General features: G+C 44.8%; 3 protein-coding genes and 1 non-coding gene across 14 annotated transcripts in view; 2 read left to right on the forward strand and 2 right to left on the reverse strand.

Moving 5' to 3' along the window:
• The window catches only part of TRIM66 (tripartite motif containing 66), a 125,512-nt gene extending 120,483 nt beyond the window's left edge, over window positions 1–5,029 (reverse strand). For both annotated transcript variants that reach the window (XM_074230251.1, XM_074230250.1), the window contains exon 1: window positions 4,481–5,029. The gene's annotated coding sequence lies outside the window, so the exon portion shown is untranslated. The remainder of the gene's footprint in view (window positions 1–4,480) is intronic.
• Window positions 5,030–5,112: 83 nt separating this feature from the next.
• On the forward strand, window positions 5,113–6,854 carry RPL27A (ribosomal protein L27a). The gene is made up of 5 exons (XM_074230265.1): window positions 5,113–5,140; window positions 5,351–5,414; window positions 5,490–5,565; window positions 6,104–6,278; window positions 6,686–6,854. The coding sequence occupies exons 1-5, from the start codon at window positions 5,138–5,140 to the stop codon at window positions 6,812–6,814; spliced, it is 447 nt and encodes a 148-aa protein (XP_074086366.1). The 5' UTR covers window positions 5,113–5,137; the 3' UTR covers window positions 6,815–6,854.
• On the forward strand, window positions 6,437–6,570 carry LOC141519772 (small nucleolar RNA SNORA3/SNORA45 family). Its single transcript, XR_012477414.1, has one exon. It is a non-coding gene; the product is annotated as a small nucleolar RNA SNORA3/SNORA45 family (small nucleolar RNA).
• A 2,721-nt stretch (window positions 6,855–9,575) lies between the features above and the next one.
• The window catches only part of DENND2B (DENN domain containing 2B), a 239,703-nt gene continuing 233,957 nt past the window's right edge, over window positions 9,576–15,321 (reverse strand). For 7 of the 10 annotated variants that reach the window (XM_074230256.1, XM_074230257.1, XM_074230260.1 and 4 more), the window contains 2 exons: window positions 14,589–14,675; window positions 9,576–13,889 (listed from right to left, as the gene is read on the reverse strand). In XM_074230256.1, coding sequence (XP_074086357.1) covers window positions 13,855–13,889; window positions 14,589–14,675 — 122 coding nt within the window. In that variant the 3' untranslated portion in view covers window positions 9,576–13,854. The remainder of the gene's footprint in view (window positions 13,890–14,588; window positions 14,676–15,321) is intronic. The other 3 variants (XM_074230263.1, XM_074230262.1, XM_074230264.1) reach the window with 2 other exon arrangements.

Genomic DNA, 15,321 nt, shown 5'->3' on the forward strand with positions numbered 1-15,321 from the left:
AGCTGCATAGCAAGAAAATAAATAGAAAAGAACCTATTTGAAAGAATTTGAGATAGTTCATTTTTGAAGACAGCATAAAGAAGCCAATTTAATAATCAATTCCATTTGATAAGCATTTATTAAGTGTCTGCTGTATACAAGGCACTTGTGATGAGCCTTCAGAGAGTGCCACGTATACCAAAATTCTCTTCAAAATTTCAAAATGCAAGAGTAAGAAATTTCAGAGTGGAAAATAATCTTCCCTTCTAAATTTCTCTTCTAAAACTTTTTTTGAAAGATTTGAAAATGCAAAATTAGGGGCAGCTAGGTGGCATAGTGGATAAAGCACTGGCCCTGGAGTCAGGAGTACCTGGGTTCAAATCTGGTCTCAGACACTTAATAATTACCTAGCTGTGTGGCCAGAAAGAAAGAAAATGCAGAATTATATGTAGTAGGCTATTCTTCCAGCCCATAATAGTACTGGTCATAAAGTCTTCAGAAGGGCAGCTTGGTGGCACAAGGGATAGAGCAAAGGTCCTGGAATCAGGACCCAAGTTCAAATTCTGTCTTTAACATTTAATAATTACCTAGCTGTGTGACCTTGGGCAAGTCACTTAATCCCACTGCCTTGCAAAAACCACAAAAAAAAAGTCCTCAGGGCAAGGCTCCTGAGTATCCTTTAAGCTCTAGGAGTAATCCTTTTTTTTTCTTTTTACTAATGCTATCAATTTGTAATCCCATCTGATGTATTTCCCAGGATTACTAAAGGTCTTCCCATTACATTTAACCTGTTAATACCTATGAGCTGTTGCAAAGAGATATTTACTAAAAAGATCTAGCAAGAACCAAATTATGAAAAAGTCCCTTGTGAATGGGGAATGCTCTTCCCTCTACATCTCAGTCCCTGAAGAGAGTATGCTCAAGTTTAAAATGACAGACACAAACATTCTTTGCAACAATGGGTTCACTCCTGAGAGTAGCATGGCCAATGGATGGGTCATTACCTTAATTATAAGATGTGTTGGTTGGGGAGGGGATAGCTTGGTCACCATGAAGACATAGTGTTATTCTTTATCTGTCTCTGTTGACTTCCACTCTTTACTACTTTTTGGTGAATGAATTTAGGAGAGAAATCCCATGGTTTAACACAAAAAGTTATATCATTGCAAAAACAAGGCACATAATTATAAACGAAAAGAAAAGGGAATAACTTCTATAAGACAAGAAAGGAAGAGCACTATGCATTACAGTGGCCAGAAAAGACTTCCTGGGTTTTGAAGAATGGAGATTTTGGATATGTTTGTGTTTCATTCTTGAAGAAGACCATGCCATCAGGGAGGTGATGCCATGATAAGCACATAAATTGGATTTGAGTGGCTACTGTGCTAAGTCACCGGCTTCACTTTCTCTTCTAGAGCCATCTGGGTCCAGTGGCCAGATATGAATCAAGATGACTGGAGATGGTCCTGGATGCGAGGCAATTAGGTCACACAGCTAAGTAAGTGTCTGAGGCTGGATTCAAACTCCTGTCCTTCTGACTCCAAGGCCACTATCCACTGCACCATCTAGCTGCCAGATTTTGGCTAAGTGGAGAAGATGCAGGAGAATATTTTGAATAAGTGGAGAGGACACAGGAGAATATTCCAGACTAGAAGATGAATTTAAGCAGAGAATACAGAAATAATGAGTATGGCTTGGGATCTAACATTCTAGTATACTGTCTTCCTCATAAAAATTACACAAAGCAATTGAAAAGAAAATGCTTTCAAAAATGTCAAAATGACAAAATATTGTAAAAAATGAAAGGAATCATTAGCAATATAAAGCAGAAGATAGATACTTGATCTGAGTGTAAGGAAGACCTGGATTCAGGTTTCATCTGATAGTGTCAGTCACACAGATTGTATGATCCTAAGTATCCCTTAGCCTCTCAGTACTCCTCAGTCAACTCTCTTAATTGGTTGCAAATCCACATTAAAAGGGGGGAATTTCCTTCCTGGGAATTCCCTACTTCAATTAAAAATAACAGATTTGATTCAAAAGAAAACAATTGGGGCAGCTAGGTGGCGAAGTGGATGAAGCACAGGCCCTGGAGTCAGGAGTACCTGGGTTCAAATCCGGTCTCAGACACTTAATGATGACCTAGCTGTGTGGCCTTGGGCAAGCCACTTAACCCCATTTGCCTTGCAAAAAAAAACACACACACACAAAAAAACCCCAAAAGAAAACAATTACTTGGGGCAAATACAGCCTTCAGTTTTTTCACCTGTAAAATGGGGATACTTAATATATGTACACTTCACCTCCAAGGAGTAAGGAAAGCACTTTGTAAACCTTAAAGTACTAAAGAAAAGTGAAATGTTGTTAATATGCTGAGAATATTGGTCTTTGAAGTCAAGCCATTGTGCTAGATGTCAACATGTCACCCATTTAGCAAATGAACAGAATAATTTCTCATAGAATATTAATGAAATTATTTACATTAAATATGAAGATTGATATAAATATCAATGTTTTAATAATACATCATTTTTTCTTCATTCATCAGAGAAGTATCAAAGCTTGACCCTTAAATTTATTTATAATAAGCATCTCTTTGAAAGTTCCTAATGATTCCCATTTTTCTACCAAAAATGACCTTTTGGTCATGAGGCATCACACACAATACAATAAAAAGAGTCTTCGGTGATTGTGGACTTAAGCCTTAGCTCTGATAGTAGCTGGAATACTGGGCAAATTCATCTTTTCTAACTTATCTATAAAACAGGGATACCTACCATCTGTACTATCTGCTTTACAAACTTAAAAAAAGCAAATAATGCATATAATCCTAAATTATTTGTAATATGTCAGTTATTATTATCTATAGGGTGAGGGTAATGTTTGGGCTAAGTCACAACGTTAAGAGAGAAAGGTTTTGTAAACCTTAAGTAACTAGAGATATAACACGAGTTTGTCTCCCTAACAAAATTGCAGCTATTGGAAAGCAAGTATTTCAGTTTGTCTTTGTAGTCCAGTGTCTACCAGAGTTCCTAGCATATAATAGGATACAGAAATTGGACCTTTCATTGGCATAAGGAATTTCCAATTAAGGAAAATTCTTTCTAGCTATGCAGGTTGGCACCTTTCTTGTTTTATGATCTTAGAAAGTTGCCTAGAGCAAATAGAGTATGGGTGATTTGCCCCCAGTCACAGAGCCAGTATGTTTCAAATGTGGGTCTTGCCTGTGTCCAAGGCAAGTCTCCAACAATAGGCAGTAAAAAATGCTTGTTGGTTGACTTGAGTTCAAGCCCTAAAGTCTGGTGCTGACAAGCTGAAAAACCCTGCACAAATCTTCCAACCAGTTTGTGCTATAATTTCCTCTTGTAAAATGTGAATGAATGACCTACTGTCACAAAGGAGTGATTTAAAAACCCTTAACAAATTTCATTAAAGTCAGCATTTACCACAGTGAGGAACTATGAAGTAATTAGATTAATAATTTAAGTGTTGGTGGTGTTCAAACCACTACTCCAGTGATGATGCCATTGGTCAGGTTTCTGGACTCCTGGTTTTTTTTAATTGTATTTATTAAGGCAATGGGGTTAAAGTGACTTGCCCAAGTGTCTGAGTTAAGTGTCTGAGACTGAATTTGAACTCAGGTCCTCCTGACTCCAGAGCTGGTGCTCTATCCACTGTGCCTCCTAGCTGCCCCTATGGACTCCTTTTTGAAAAGGATTTAGAAGCAAATTCAGACCACCCCTCCTTGCCATCTCCCAAATCAGTTCCATTTCTGTTTTACATTTTGTTTTGGATCAAAAGTTGTCTTATTCCATGCTCATTTACCTTATTTGAGGATGTAAATACACCCATATACACACATACATGTGTGTGTATGTGTGTATTTACATCCTTGAATAACTTCTTTTTCCCTCTTTCTAAAAATCAAACATATTCTTATGAGGAGCATTTGTGACTACATTCCAGAAGGGGAGACAAAAATGATGTAAACTCTGGCAGCATGATAAGAGTGATGCAAAAAGCATTGCCTTTGGAGTTAGATAACTTAAGTTCGTATCCCTCTTCTACTATTTACTATTTGGGGACACAGATAACGGGGCACTGGATCTGGAATCAGGACAAACTTGGGTTCAAATCTAGCCTCAGACACTTAACTAGCTATGTGCGCCTGGACAAGTCCTTTAACCTGTTTGCCTCAATTTTCCCATTTGGGGATAAGAAGTAGCACCTCCCTCCCGGGGTTGTTTTGAGGAGTGAACAAGATACTAATTGTAAAGGGTTCAGGGCAGTGCCTGCCATATAATATATGGATTTGAACTCAAGTCCTCATGACTCCGGGGCCCTTTTTTTTTTAAGATTTTTGCAAGGCAATGGGGTTAAGCGACTCGCCCAAGGCCACACAGCTAGGTACTCTATCCACTGTGCCACCTAGCCACCCCCATTCCAGGGCGCTTCTAAGGACCTTGTGACCGACCTAGTATGGGCTAGAATAATTACTCACAACATATAATTCTGCATTTTCAGATCTTTCAAGAGTTTCAGAAGAGAAGTTATCTAAGGGATGATTGTGTTTTCCATTCTGAAATGGCTTGTTTTCATTATCACCAGCAGGGCAGCAGAGCAGTTAACTTCTGCCCTATGGGGCTGGGAGACTTCTAAGTCCCTTCAATGACATGACGCTCGTCCTTCATTTGGGGAGACCCGGACATCGGGGGGTGACGCCTAGACAAGAATCTGAACGGCCCTGGGGGGCTGTGCTAAGTCCCCGGCCTCCCTCTCTCCTCTGTGGTCCGGGGGCCGGGGGTGAGTCGGGACGGCTGGCGGTGGCCCTGGGTGAAGGGCTCGGCCTCGGGCCCAGGGCCGGTGCCCGCTCCCCGTGCCCCCGCAGGCCCGCTTTGCCGGGACAACGTCAAGGCGAGTGTTGGCTCGGGCCCCTGCCCGGGCCCTCGGCTCCCCCTCCGGCCCCGCTGCCGCCGGCTCGGCCCGGGCAAGCGGCTCCTCCAGCGCGGGGCCCGCGGAGGCGGACAGGAAGCGGCCGGCCCCGCCTCCGCGCCCCGCCCCGCGGCGGAAGTGACGTGTGCTCGCACTTCCCGGCTCCGCGCTCTTCTCGCGACACCGGCGGCTCGCCTTCCTTTTCTCTTCTCCGCCGGCCAGCGACATGGTAGGTGACCGCGGCGCGGGCTCCGGGCCCGGGGCGGCCCGGCTGGGCCCGCTCGGGCCGCCTCGCCCCCGGCGCCTCTTCCCTGCCCCTCCCCTTCCCTCCCCTCTCCTGGCGGGGTCCCCGGGGCGGGGCCCGGGGGCCGGTGCGCACCAGGCCTGCAGGGCCTTCCCCTGGCCGCGCCCCGACGGGCGGGCTCTTTCCCGCCCGCAGCCGTCCCGACTGAGGAAGACGCGCAAGCTCCGCGGGCACGTGAGCCACGGCCACGGCCGCATCGGTGAGTGGGGGCCGGCGGGGAGGGCCGGGCGGGCGGCCGGGCCGGGCCGGGCCTAACCGCCGCCTCGTCCCGCAGGCAAGCACCGGAAGCACCCCGGGGGACGCGGCAATGCGGGAGGCCTGCACCACCACCGGATCAACTTCGACAAATAGTAAGCGCCGGGGGCCGGGTCCCCCGAGTCCGGCCTGCGGGGCCCGCGGAGCCGAGACTCGGTGCCATCCGGGCCCAGGCCGTGGCCCCGGTGTGCTGGAGTGCTCGGACAGCAACAGCTACCTAGTCACTGGCTGCCCACTCCACTGCCAGCACGTGGGCCTGCCCCATTTGTGGCTCTTACACACTTTATCGATTTGAGTTTTACAATTTTCCCCCCATCTTACTCCCCCCCCCCACAGAAAGCAATTACTTTGTTTCCATATGATTTTTTTCCATATGATGTTTTTTCCATATGATGTTTTCCATTGACCCTTTAATAACTTCTCCATTGAGAAAAAGGAATTTTCTGAGATCCTAATTTTTTTCATCTGTCCAAAATAGGTCTTTTAAGTACCCTTTTTAGTTTACCCGTAAAACCTATCCATTTGGATTGCATCAAATAAAATGAGGCTCTTTTCCTGGAAGGACTTGAGCAATGAGAAATGGGCTACAAATTCCAGGCCTGGCAGCAAATGACGCTGGTTTCTTTAAATCAGTCATCCAGGTTACTTCGGGAAAGTTGGTATGAGGCACTACCACTTGAAGAAGAACCAAAGCTACTGCCCAACCGTCAACCTTGATAAGCTGTGGACACTGGTCAGTGAGCAAACCAGGATCAATGCGGCCAAAAACAAGGAGGGGCTTGCCCCTATCATCGATGTTGTTCGCTCGGTAAGTGAACTGAATTTTCATGTTGCCCACTATATCCTCAGGCTTCAGTTTCAAGCTAAAAAAGGAATCCTGAAGCAGGAGATAGAATATCTTTTAACCTTTCCATGTAACCTGGGGATCTCTATCCATTTTACCCACAAGCCAGTTCTTTGTCTGGCCCCGAGACTTAGAGTCACATCCTGACAATAACTGTTGTCTTGGTGTGCTAGAGTCTTCGGAGAAAATCTTTCTGACCTTTATTCACTGGCCTTGGCATCTCGTGCCACAGTCAGTCACCAGGTCAGTTACATTGTTTTTGGTTTACTCAAGTGGACTGTGTAACTAAAAAACCAGGTTCCTCTCAGGCTTATTTTGATTGTGAATGGTCTAGAGAGATTAATGGTTCTTATTTAACCTTACCTTTCTAGGGATACTACAAAGTCTTAGGAAAAGGGAAACTCCCCAAGCAGCCAGTCATCGTGAAGGCAAAGTTCTTCAGCAGAAGAGCAGAGGAAAAAATTAAAGGGGTTGGTGGAGCCTGTGTCCTAGTGGCATAAAAATCCAATGTTGTCAAATAAAACAAATGTCTTTATTAAACATCCTGGGTTCTGCCACGTTAATAAGATTGCACATGTATACTAAAATTTAAGTATGTGTGGGCTGGGAGATTGTAAATCATTGCTTTTGGTATTGATTTTTCACTGTCTGAATAATGTCTAAAGTTCCCAGACACAGATAATTACTTATGGAAGGAGATTTCTAGTTATTTTCTTGAATATGATTGTCTTCCATTTCACTAAGGATGTCAGTTTGTTCTCTGTCTACCGCAGTGATGGTTTAATATTTCTGGTCCTATTCAAACTGAAGTGGATACTGGAATCAAGAGGAATGTAGTAAGCTCCTACTTAGTGACAGACACTGGAGATAAAAGCAAAGAAAGTCATTCCCTGCCCTCAGCTTACCTTCTAATGGAGGAAGCATGAGCAGAGGCATATGGTTTGCTGTGGCTAAAGCACTGGCCTTGAAGTCAGGAGGGACAGGAGTAGTTTAAATTCCAGCTTCAGACAGTTGATGCTGTGTGACCTTGGGCAAGTCATTTCACCCAGGTGGCTTTGGAGGAGAAAGTGAGGCTGGTGACTTAATGAGCAGAACCAGAAAGAACTGTGCACAAGCAACATTTTGAGATGATTGACTGATTCCAAAGATGTCATGATGAAAAATTGATAGCCACATTTAGAGAATCAGTCTGAATGCAGATCAGAGTATACTATTTCAACTTTTTTATTTCTCATGGGTTTTTTAATTTAGAAATAAGTTTAATAAGATTGCACATCTATAGCCTTAAAAAAAACTTTAGAAAAGTCATTTTGCCAAAAGCATGAAGAATGATTTATAGAGTCAAGAAAGACAGAGAGGCCTGTTAGTAAACTAATATAATATTCTAGGTTCTGGGTGATATGAAAGATTTTGAAGGAAGGGGGTGGGATGGCCAGAAGAGATAAAATGAAGGATGGTGATATTCACAACAGTGATGGATTTAGGGGTAAGTTCATAAGGCAGTTTGAGGTTTGGGAAGGTGGGATTCAGAAGAGGTTAAGATATATAGACATGGGAGTTCATCTATAAAAATACTTAAATATATTAAGTACTTCACAATCATTTACTCTTATCAACTTAAGGTGAGGAAATGACAGTGACCTGGATTGAGGTCTCAGCTAGTAAATGGGAAAAGTTTTGAGTTCATTTAAGTCTGAAGACAAGGTTTGAAAGCCAAGTGGAAGTAATACAATTTGTTTTCTGATACTCAGGTGATTTAATGGGGAAAGGAGGCCCAAATTGGGGGTGGGGGGGGCAGAATAAGGTCTAGTGAGTTTTTTTCCAAGGCCTGAGATAACCAAAAGTTAATGAAGCTTTTATCTCCACTAGTACAAAGCATCAACAAATCTTTATCGAATGTTAAATGATGGGGAAATGGAGACAGCCTCATGAGACTTGTATCATTAAATACAACGTATGTAACAGGATAAGGGGGGGCATGGGGCCAGAAGAATTGTCAGATCACCATTAGCAACTTTTTCTTGGCAGCTAATTCTCTCTAAATCTCTTAACATAGTATGCCAAATACTATAGAGCATGAGGTCTGGGAAAAGCGATTGAATGTAGATGTGGTCTGTTGGTGACACCTGTGCAAATAATTTCAGTAATGCTGGGGACCATATTGCAAGAGATTAATCAAAAACGAGCCATGGGTGAGACCAATTTCCAAACCTTAAGCAGTAAAATGAATGTCTTAAGGGGTAAAGCTAAGTGTAAAATCTGTTCCCAAATTTCTACACTGAAGCCACAGTCTCCTTACCCTTGAGCTAACTGTACCGCCCCTTGGTAAGTGAATGGCATTTGAAAAAAATCTTTGAGAGTAGAAAAGAGCATAATGTATGAATTAACAGCAAATCCTGCCCATATTCAGATAAAAAGCCCCCGAAATACTGACGGGCTTAGTGGATCAGTTAAAAAATACAAGGCCAGAATTATCCGTGTAAGATGGAATGTAGTGGTGAGCTTCACTGGTGAGACCCTAGACCTACGGGCTCTGCAGAGTTTGGTCTCGCGACCCTTCTGCCCTAAAAAACGATTAGATTCCTCCAAGGAGCTGCAGTTAATGAGGATCGATCATACATTAGAGCCTCAGCCTGAGCAGACGAAACCCCCGGCGCACGGTCCCGGGCCTTGGAGCCTTTTTGTTTTTACTGCTTTGATACAATTGCGGTGGAAAGGCCTCTGCAGGAAAGCGCATTCCAGGCGGGGAGGGGGAGGCGCCGGGGCCGGGGCCCCCGCGAGGTCTGCTCCCCTTCACGGTGCCGCCCGTGCCCTAGGCAGCTGCTGCAGGAGTTCTCGCGAGAGGTTCGGAGCCGCGTCCAGAAGCCACTTCCGGCAGGAAGCTTCCACCTGGCCCCTCCCGGAGCACAATCTGTTTCCGGGCCGCCGCCAGGCCCTCCGGAACTGAAAGCACCCGCCGGAATGGAGGAGCGGCCCCGGCGGCAACCCGGGCTTCTGGTTCCGGGGCGAGCGGACGGCGGCCCCGCCCCTCCCCCCGGAGGCGCCTGGGTGAGGCGGGAGCCCCCCGCCGGAACGTGCGCCGCGCCGTGACGTCATGCCCGGGGCGTCTGCAGCCTCCAGCCGGACCCCCATTCCGTCCCTACGCCGGTCTTATCCCGCGTCCGGATCCGAACCCGAACCCCGCGCCTCGGCGGCCTCGCCACCCAGCCGCCGCCTCCGAGGCGCTCCGCCTCGTGGCTCCAGCCCCTCCCGGGGCCTGCAGACCTTGGTCTCCTCTTGGTCCCGGCTGAGGTTCTGTTACTGGACGCCTTCCCCAACCCTCTGGACTCCAGGGCACCCCCCGCCCCATCAACTACTTCCTATTGCTTTGTGTATTTTGGTTTGCAAGCCGTCTTCCCCATCAGACTAAGATCTTGCAGTAGGGACCCTCTTTTGCCCCTTTTTTATATCCCCCCACCCCAGCTCAGCTCAGCACCGACATATAGAAGGCACCTGATCAATATGCATTCTGGTTGGTCGAAGGAGCCCTGTGGGATGACTCAGCACTTCATTTTCTCCCGATGTCATCAATTATTTGCTGAAGAGGCTGAGGCTTCAGAGAAACAGTAATCAATCTGCATAAAGAGAGCTTGAAATCTGGCACAGCAATTCCCATGGACAGAAAATAAACTTTGGAGAAGTTTCTGGGTCTCATTCAAGTCAAATGAGCATTTATTGTGTGTTTGGCACTCTGCCGCCACAATACAAAGACAAAGCCCATCTCCTGCTCTAGGGGCTCACATCCATCACAACATAAATCAGAGCAGAATAGAGGAGCAGCAAGATGAATAAAAGATTCTTGGCTCTACGGTGGGCATATTTTGGAGACATCGCAGGTTCGGGTCCAGACCACCCACAAAAATGAAGACTGCAATAAAAAGTCACACATTTTTTGGTTTCCCAGTGCACAAAAAAATTATGTTTATACTACACTATAGTCTTAATGTGCAATATTTTATATTTTAAAAATACTTTATTGCTTTAAAACAAATTCTAATCATCTGAGCCTTCAGTGAGTCAATCTTTTTTTGCCAGTGGATAGTCTTGCCTCAGTGTCGATGGTTGCTGAATATCAGGGTGGGCCGTGCCAATTTCTTAAAATAAGACAATGATGAAGTTTGCCACATAGACTCTTCCTTTCATTTGAACAGTTAAAGGAAATTTGGAGGGTTATTAAATGGCCTCATTTCAATACTGCTGTGTTTTTGAGAACAGGGAACCCTGAGGAGAGGGATAGAGATGGAAAAAGCCAGTTGGTGGAGCAGTTAGAATACATACATTAATTTTAAGTTAAACATCTCTCATGGGCAGGGTTTCCGTTGCTCTGAAACAATTATACAATATCAAAGATCACTGATCATAGATCACCATAAGAGATACTAAAATAATGGAAATGTTTGAAATATTGCGAGGATTACCAAAATGTGACAGAGACAAGTTGTTGGGAAAAATGCTTCCAGTAGACTTGTTGCCACAAACCTTGTAAAAAACATATCTGTGAAGCACAATAATAAGATGTATGCCTGTACTCAAGGAATCAGATATCAGAAGAGACCTTAGAATATGTCTAGTTCATCTCTTTTATTAAGATAAAATGAAATGCGGCCCAAAGAGAAAAGCAGCCTTTGATTCCACCAACTATACTTTCCCCACCTCTTTTATCTTCCTTTTTTATATTGCCTTTGATTAGATTGTAAACTCCTTGAGGCCAGGGACTGTCTTTTTTATTATTTGTACATGCAATGTTTAGTACTATGTCTGGCACAAGTAGGCATTTAATAAATGTTTATTGACTATGACTATGAATCTGTAGTTTGATTATCTCTTCCCTTCTTTCCAAATGATAGCCAGCCCATGTTGTAGATATAATACTATAACTTATCCATTACCTGGCTGTATAAAGACACAAGCTATCATTTTTATCTTTTTGGATCCTTTTTTTTTAAATAGATGCACACCAAAGGGTAGAAATACAATTCTGTGATTGCAGGGGAGAAGGATGCAGATGAGAGTTTAGAACAGGCAAAATTATGTTCCAGGCCCAGGTATCCCAAATTACCATTCACACCAGTAGGTGAGAAATTGTGGAATGTTAATATGTCCACAACTAGAGGGGGACACAAGTGTGCATGGGTATTCTAGGGTCTGTAACAAGCTGACAATTCGAGTTGCCATGTGTCTTGTTCTCCAAGGAGTTGCCCACATCTCACCCCATATGTAGTATGGGCTTTAGAGAAATTCTGATATCTGGGTTCCACCTGTCCTGCAATCACATGAAATTTCAAGGAATAAGATTTAGTAGAAACAAGACAAACTGCCCTTGTATCTGACATCATTCCCACTGAAGGCCAGATGGAAGGTATGGCTTATTCATCATGTAGTTGGAAGAAATCTTCCCAGTCCTCTTCACTCTTTTAAAAAAGCACAAGCTAGATGTGGCGCCGTAGACCTCTAATCCCCTCCTACGTGAGAGGCTGAGGCTGGTGGATCCACTCCCTAGACTGCTTGGTAACGGTAGGATTCATCAGCATCTTCAGCTATGCTCCACTGGCTTTTTCAGTCCTGTATTCCTCATCCCCATCTGGATCCATTTCTTCTGCTAAATGTAACTAAAGCATAACTGATGGTCCCTGGGAAGATGAGCCTGGATGAGAAGGGAGGTAAGGTGGATGCAAAGCCTCAAAAGATTTCAGTCTTTACCTCTGGGCCCCCCATCCCCTGCCCCCAGGCTTCTCATCTCTGCTCATCTCATCCCTCAGGAAGTGGGCAATTCTAGGAAGAAACTGCCAGCCCCAAGGAGAGAAAATAACAAGTTTCTCACACTATTCAGAGCCCATCAGTCACGAGACCTCTCTTTAATATGTTCCTTCATTTTCTTTTTTTTTCCCCCTTCATTTCCTTAAGGTATTTTCTACAGACCTCATTGTACAGAGATGTCAGAATATAAAAGACTGGGCTCATAGAGTAGAAATCTCAATTCCCTATCACCAAGTATTCAACACACAGCTCTCTGAGGCTTGCCAGACTTTCCTCATTGCCCTATTCTCCTTGGTGGTGAACACCCTCTGATCATGTAGGGAGGCTTTTCCTTGGAAGAAAATGTCTTCATCTTCCCCATGGAAAAACACTCCACTTTGCTCTATGAGGCAGGTAGCACCTCCAAACCACAGGTAGGTTGGAGACTGCGCAGGCCTCAATGGACCTAAGGAACTTAAGTTTGAGTTGAAAGTTGGGTTGAAAACTTTGAGCAATCCAATGGAAGTGGAACCTGCACTTCTGATAACAGGCTATAAACCAGCCCAGGTGAGCACCTCTCTGTGATGCTTAGAGAAGATTCCTGTTTTTGATGGGAGGCTGGACTAGATGATTTCTAAGATCTCCACTAACACTGAGATTCTATGATTCTAAATGAGCAATTCTTCAATGAAAGGGGCTCTCGAGATCACATCTTTCTATGCCATGACAATTCTGCCACCTCAAAATAGACTACATCCTTCTCAAAGACCTCTAGGTAAAGGTACCATTGAAGTACCTCAAGGGCTTGCTGTGTTCTTGATGAGGATGCTCAATGTAAAGGGTCTAGAGACTGACCTATGAATGAGAACTTGGATTCTGGTTAGCACGCTGGTGTGTATTTCCTTGGGTGTACAAGCCCCAGCCCTGGTAGTGCAGCGGCTCCCACACTGAAGACCAAGGAAAAACACACAAAGTCTTGGACCCTGACAACTATACACCATTTATTGGGAACACCCGTACACTCTGAGAATGGGCGCGATGTACCAAAGTGCCACTGCTGCTGGCTGGAGGAGAAGGCAAATGGGCCAGTTGGTGTCCAGCAGTCACAATGCGGAGAGGTGGGGGGCTCCCAACAGCTCACTGATCATCATTTGGAATGGAGGAAGGCTGGGGACTTGGGTGTGAGCATCTAGGAGCCAAGTACCTTGCTGCCAATGTGGCCTGGCTGGCCTTGGTATTTCCAAATGAGATAGAAAGAAAACTAGAGAAAAATAGAAACTCTGTAAGATAAAAACCAGTCCTCTGCTCCAATGGCTTTCCTGCCCTCTGGGGCAGGATGAGGAGCAGGGCCCCTCAGGCCGAGTCCTTCAGAGGCAAGTCTGGGCCCAGGGACAGACTCCTCAGAGGGAAGGGTCAGTGGTTTGGCTGAGACAGTCAGTTGCACATAAGTGGCCAATCATTGGCACCAAGCAAAACCTGATCCATGGTATGGCACGGTCCTCCCAGGAATATACAAATATTTAACACCGATGTCCTTGCTCCTTACAAAACTAGTTCTTAAAGCTTGCAGCAGATTATTTACACACACGCATCCTGGGACATCCTGGGCCTGGATGGGGCTTGGCAGCTGTGGTCAGCGGGAGGATAAGAGGCAGGAACTCTGTGCCAGCAGTGGGAGAGGAAGAGCCCATCTTCACCAGCCCAGCTCTGTGGACACCAGGCTCTCTGCTCAATCTGATGAATAGTCTCCTGGTGGAGAGGGCAGTTAATTCTTCTTGTGAAGGAACTTCATTTTGTTGCCTAGAGATCAATGAGAAAGGACAAGCCTGAGATGTTCACAGGACTAGGTCAACATCGCCTCAGTTAAACACTTTCCTCTTTGCTAGCCACTTCACCTCTCTCAGGTCAGGAAGAGGGAGAGACCCATCCTCCAAGCCAGCCACAAGAGAACTGGGTCAAGAGGTTTTTTCCCAGTTCTGCCAATGAAAAGTCTGGTGGGCTTTGGGCAGGTCCCCTTCTCTCAGTTATTTTGAGGGGGTTGGAACTGATTCTCTCAAAGGGACTCTTTAGCAGTGTTCTAGAATTCAATTATTCTGCTCAATGAATCAACATGATGTTGCCCTAAAGAGAATGGAGGTAGTTTAGGAAGGGGGCCACTTAGGAACTGCTCCTTCCTCAGGCCCTCTCCTATCCCTGAAATAAGAATATTGTCTTGAGTGTGTCTCAATGCCATATACTAAGAAATTCTGGCTCACCCCCTAAAGAAGAAAGCTACCTGGCCTCCTCGGAAGCTTAGTCTGAGAACCAAGGTTGCCCCTTTTCCTGTGACCAGCTCCCCATGAAGACAAATGGCATCTCCTCTCTGGGAAGTCAGGATAGGATACCAAGATTCTTTGAAGATTTCTGCCTTAGAATTGCTTCTCTAGGGGACTCCGGGCCCTGCCTTCTGTCCTGGACCTCCGCTGTCAGCTCAAGGCTGCCCCCAGCCAGACCACTCACCCAGACCTCGAAGAAATTTATTCATTCCACTCTGCTCTGTGTCGGGAAGCTCCTCCAGATACTGCTCCACTCGTTGCTCAAACAGACCTGGGAAGAGGAGGGGGAAGAGCAATTAGTGTGGAGGGAACCTGGGAAGGGGGGTAGAGACCCAGTAAAGGAGTTGGAGAAGAGGGTCTGGCTACGGTCAGTCATTCCATGGGTCACTGCCCCCTCTCAGAGGCCCATGGGACCATGGAAATAACAATAACAGCAACAAGAATAGAATGATGATGAGCAGGATTTATGGAATTGTAAAATTCTTAGCCTGACAATTAGTTAAGTACTAGAGAAATGGTATAGAAATGGTAGCTATAGTTTTTTTTGCCTCTTTTAAAAACTTTTATTTATTTTAACTTTTTTGGTAAATAGTATTTTATTTTTCCCTACATGAATAAGATTTTGAATTTCCATTTCCCCCCCTCCTATTCTTCCCCCCCTCCCCGCCAAGACAGTAAGCAATTTGACACTGGTTATACATGTTTGGCTATGATATATATATATATATATATATATATATATATATATATATATAGATAGATAGATATGTATAGATAGATAGATATATAGATATAATTATATAATACTTTAAGGTTTATAAAGAACTTTACAAATATTATCTATCTCAGTTGATCCTCACAACAACCCTGGTGCTATTTTTATCTCCATTTTACAGATGGAGAAACTGAGGTAGACA

Source organism: Macrotis lagotis, chromosome 3 (genome assembly GCF_037893015.1).
Source record: "Macrotis lagotis isolate mMagLag1 chromosome 3, bilby.v1.9.chrom.fasta, whole genome shotgun sequence".
Taxonomy (NCBI): domain Eukaryota; kingdom Metazoa; phylum Chordata; class Mammalia; order Peramelemorphia; family Peramelidae; genus Macrotis; species Macrotis lagotis.

What these genes read in the sequence shown, in the direction of transcription:
- RPL27A (XM_074230265.1), top strand. An exon ending in CCACGGCCACGGCCGCATCG is followed by an intron (nt 5,415 to 5,489) that starts GTGAGTGGGGGC and finishes CTCGTCCCGCAG; the next exon opens with GCAAGCACCGGAAGCACCCC. An exon ending in TCATCGATGTTGTTCGCTCG is followed by an intron (nt 6,279 to 6,685) that starts GTAAGTGAACTG and finishes TTACCTTTCTAG; the next exon opens with GGATACTACAAAGTCTTAGG.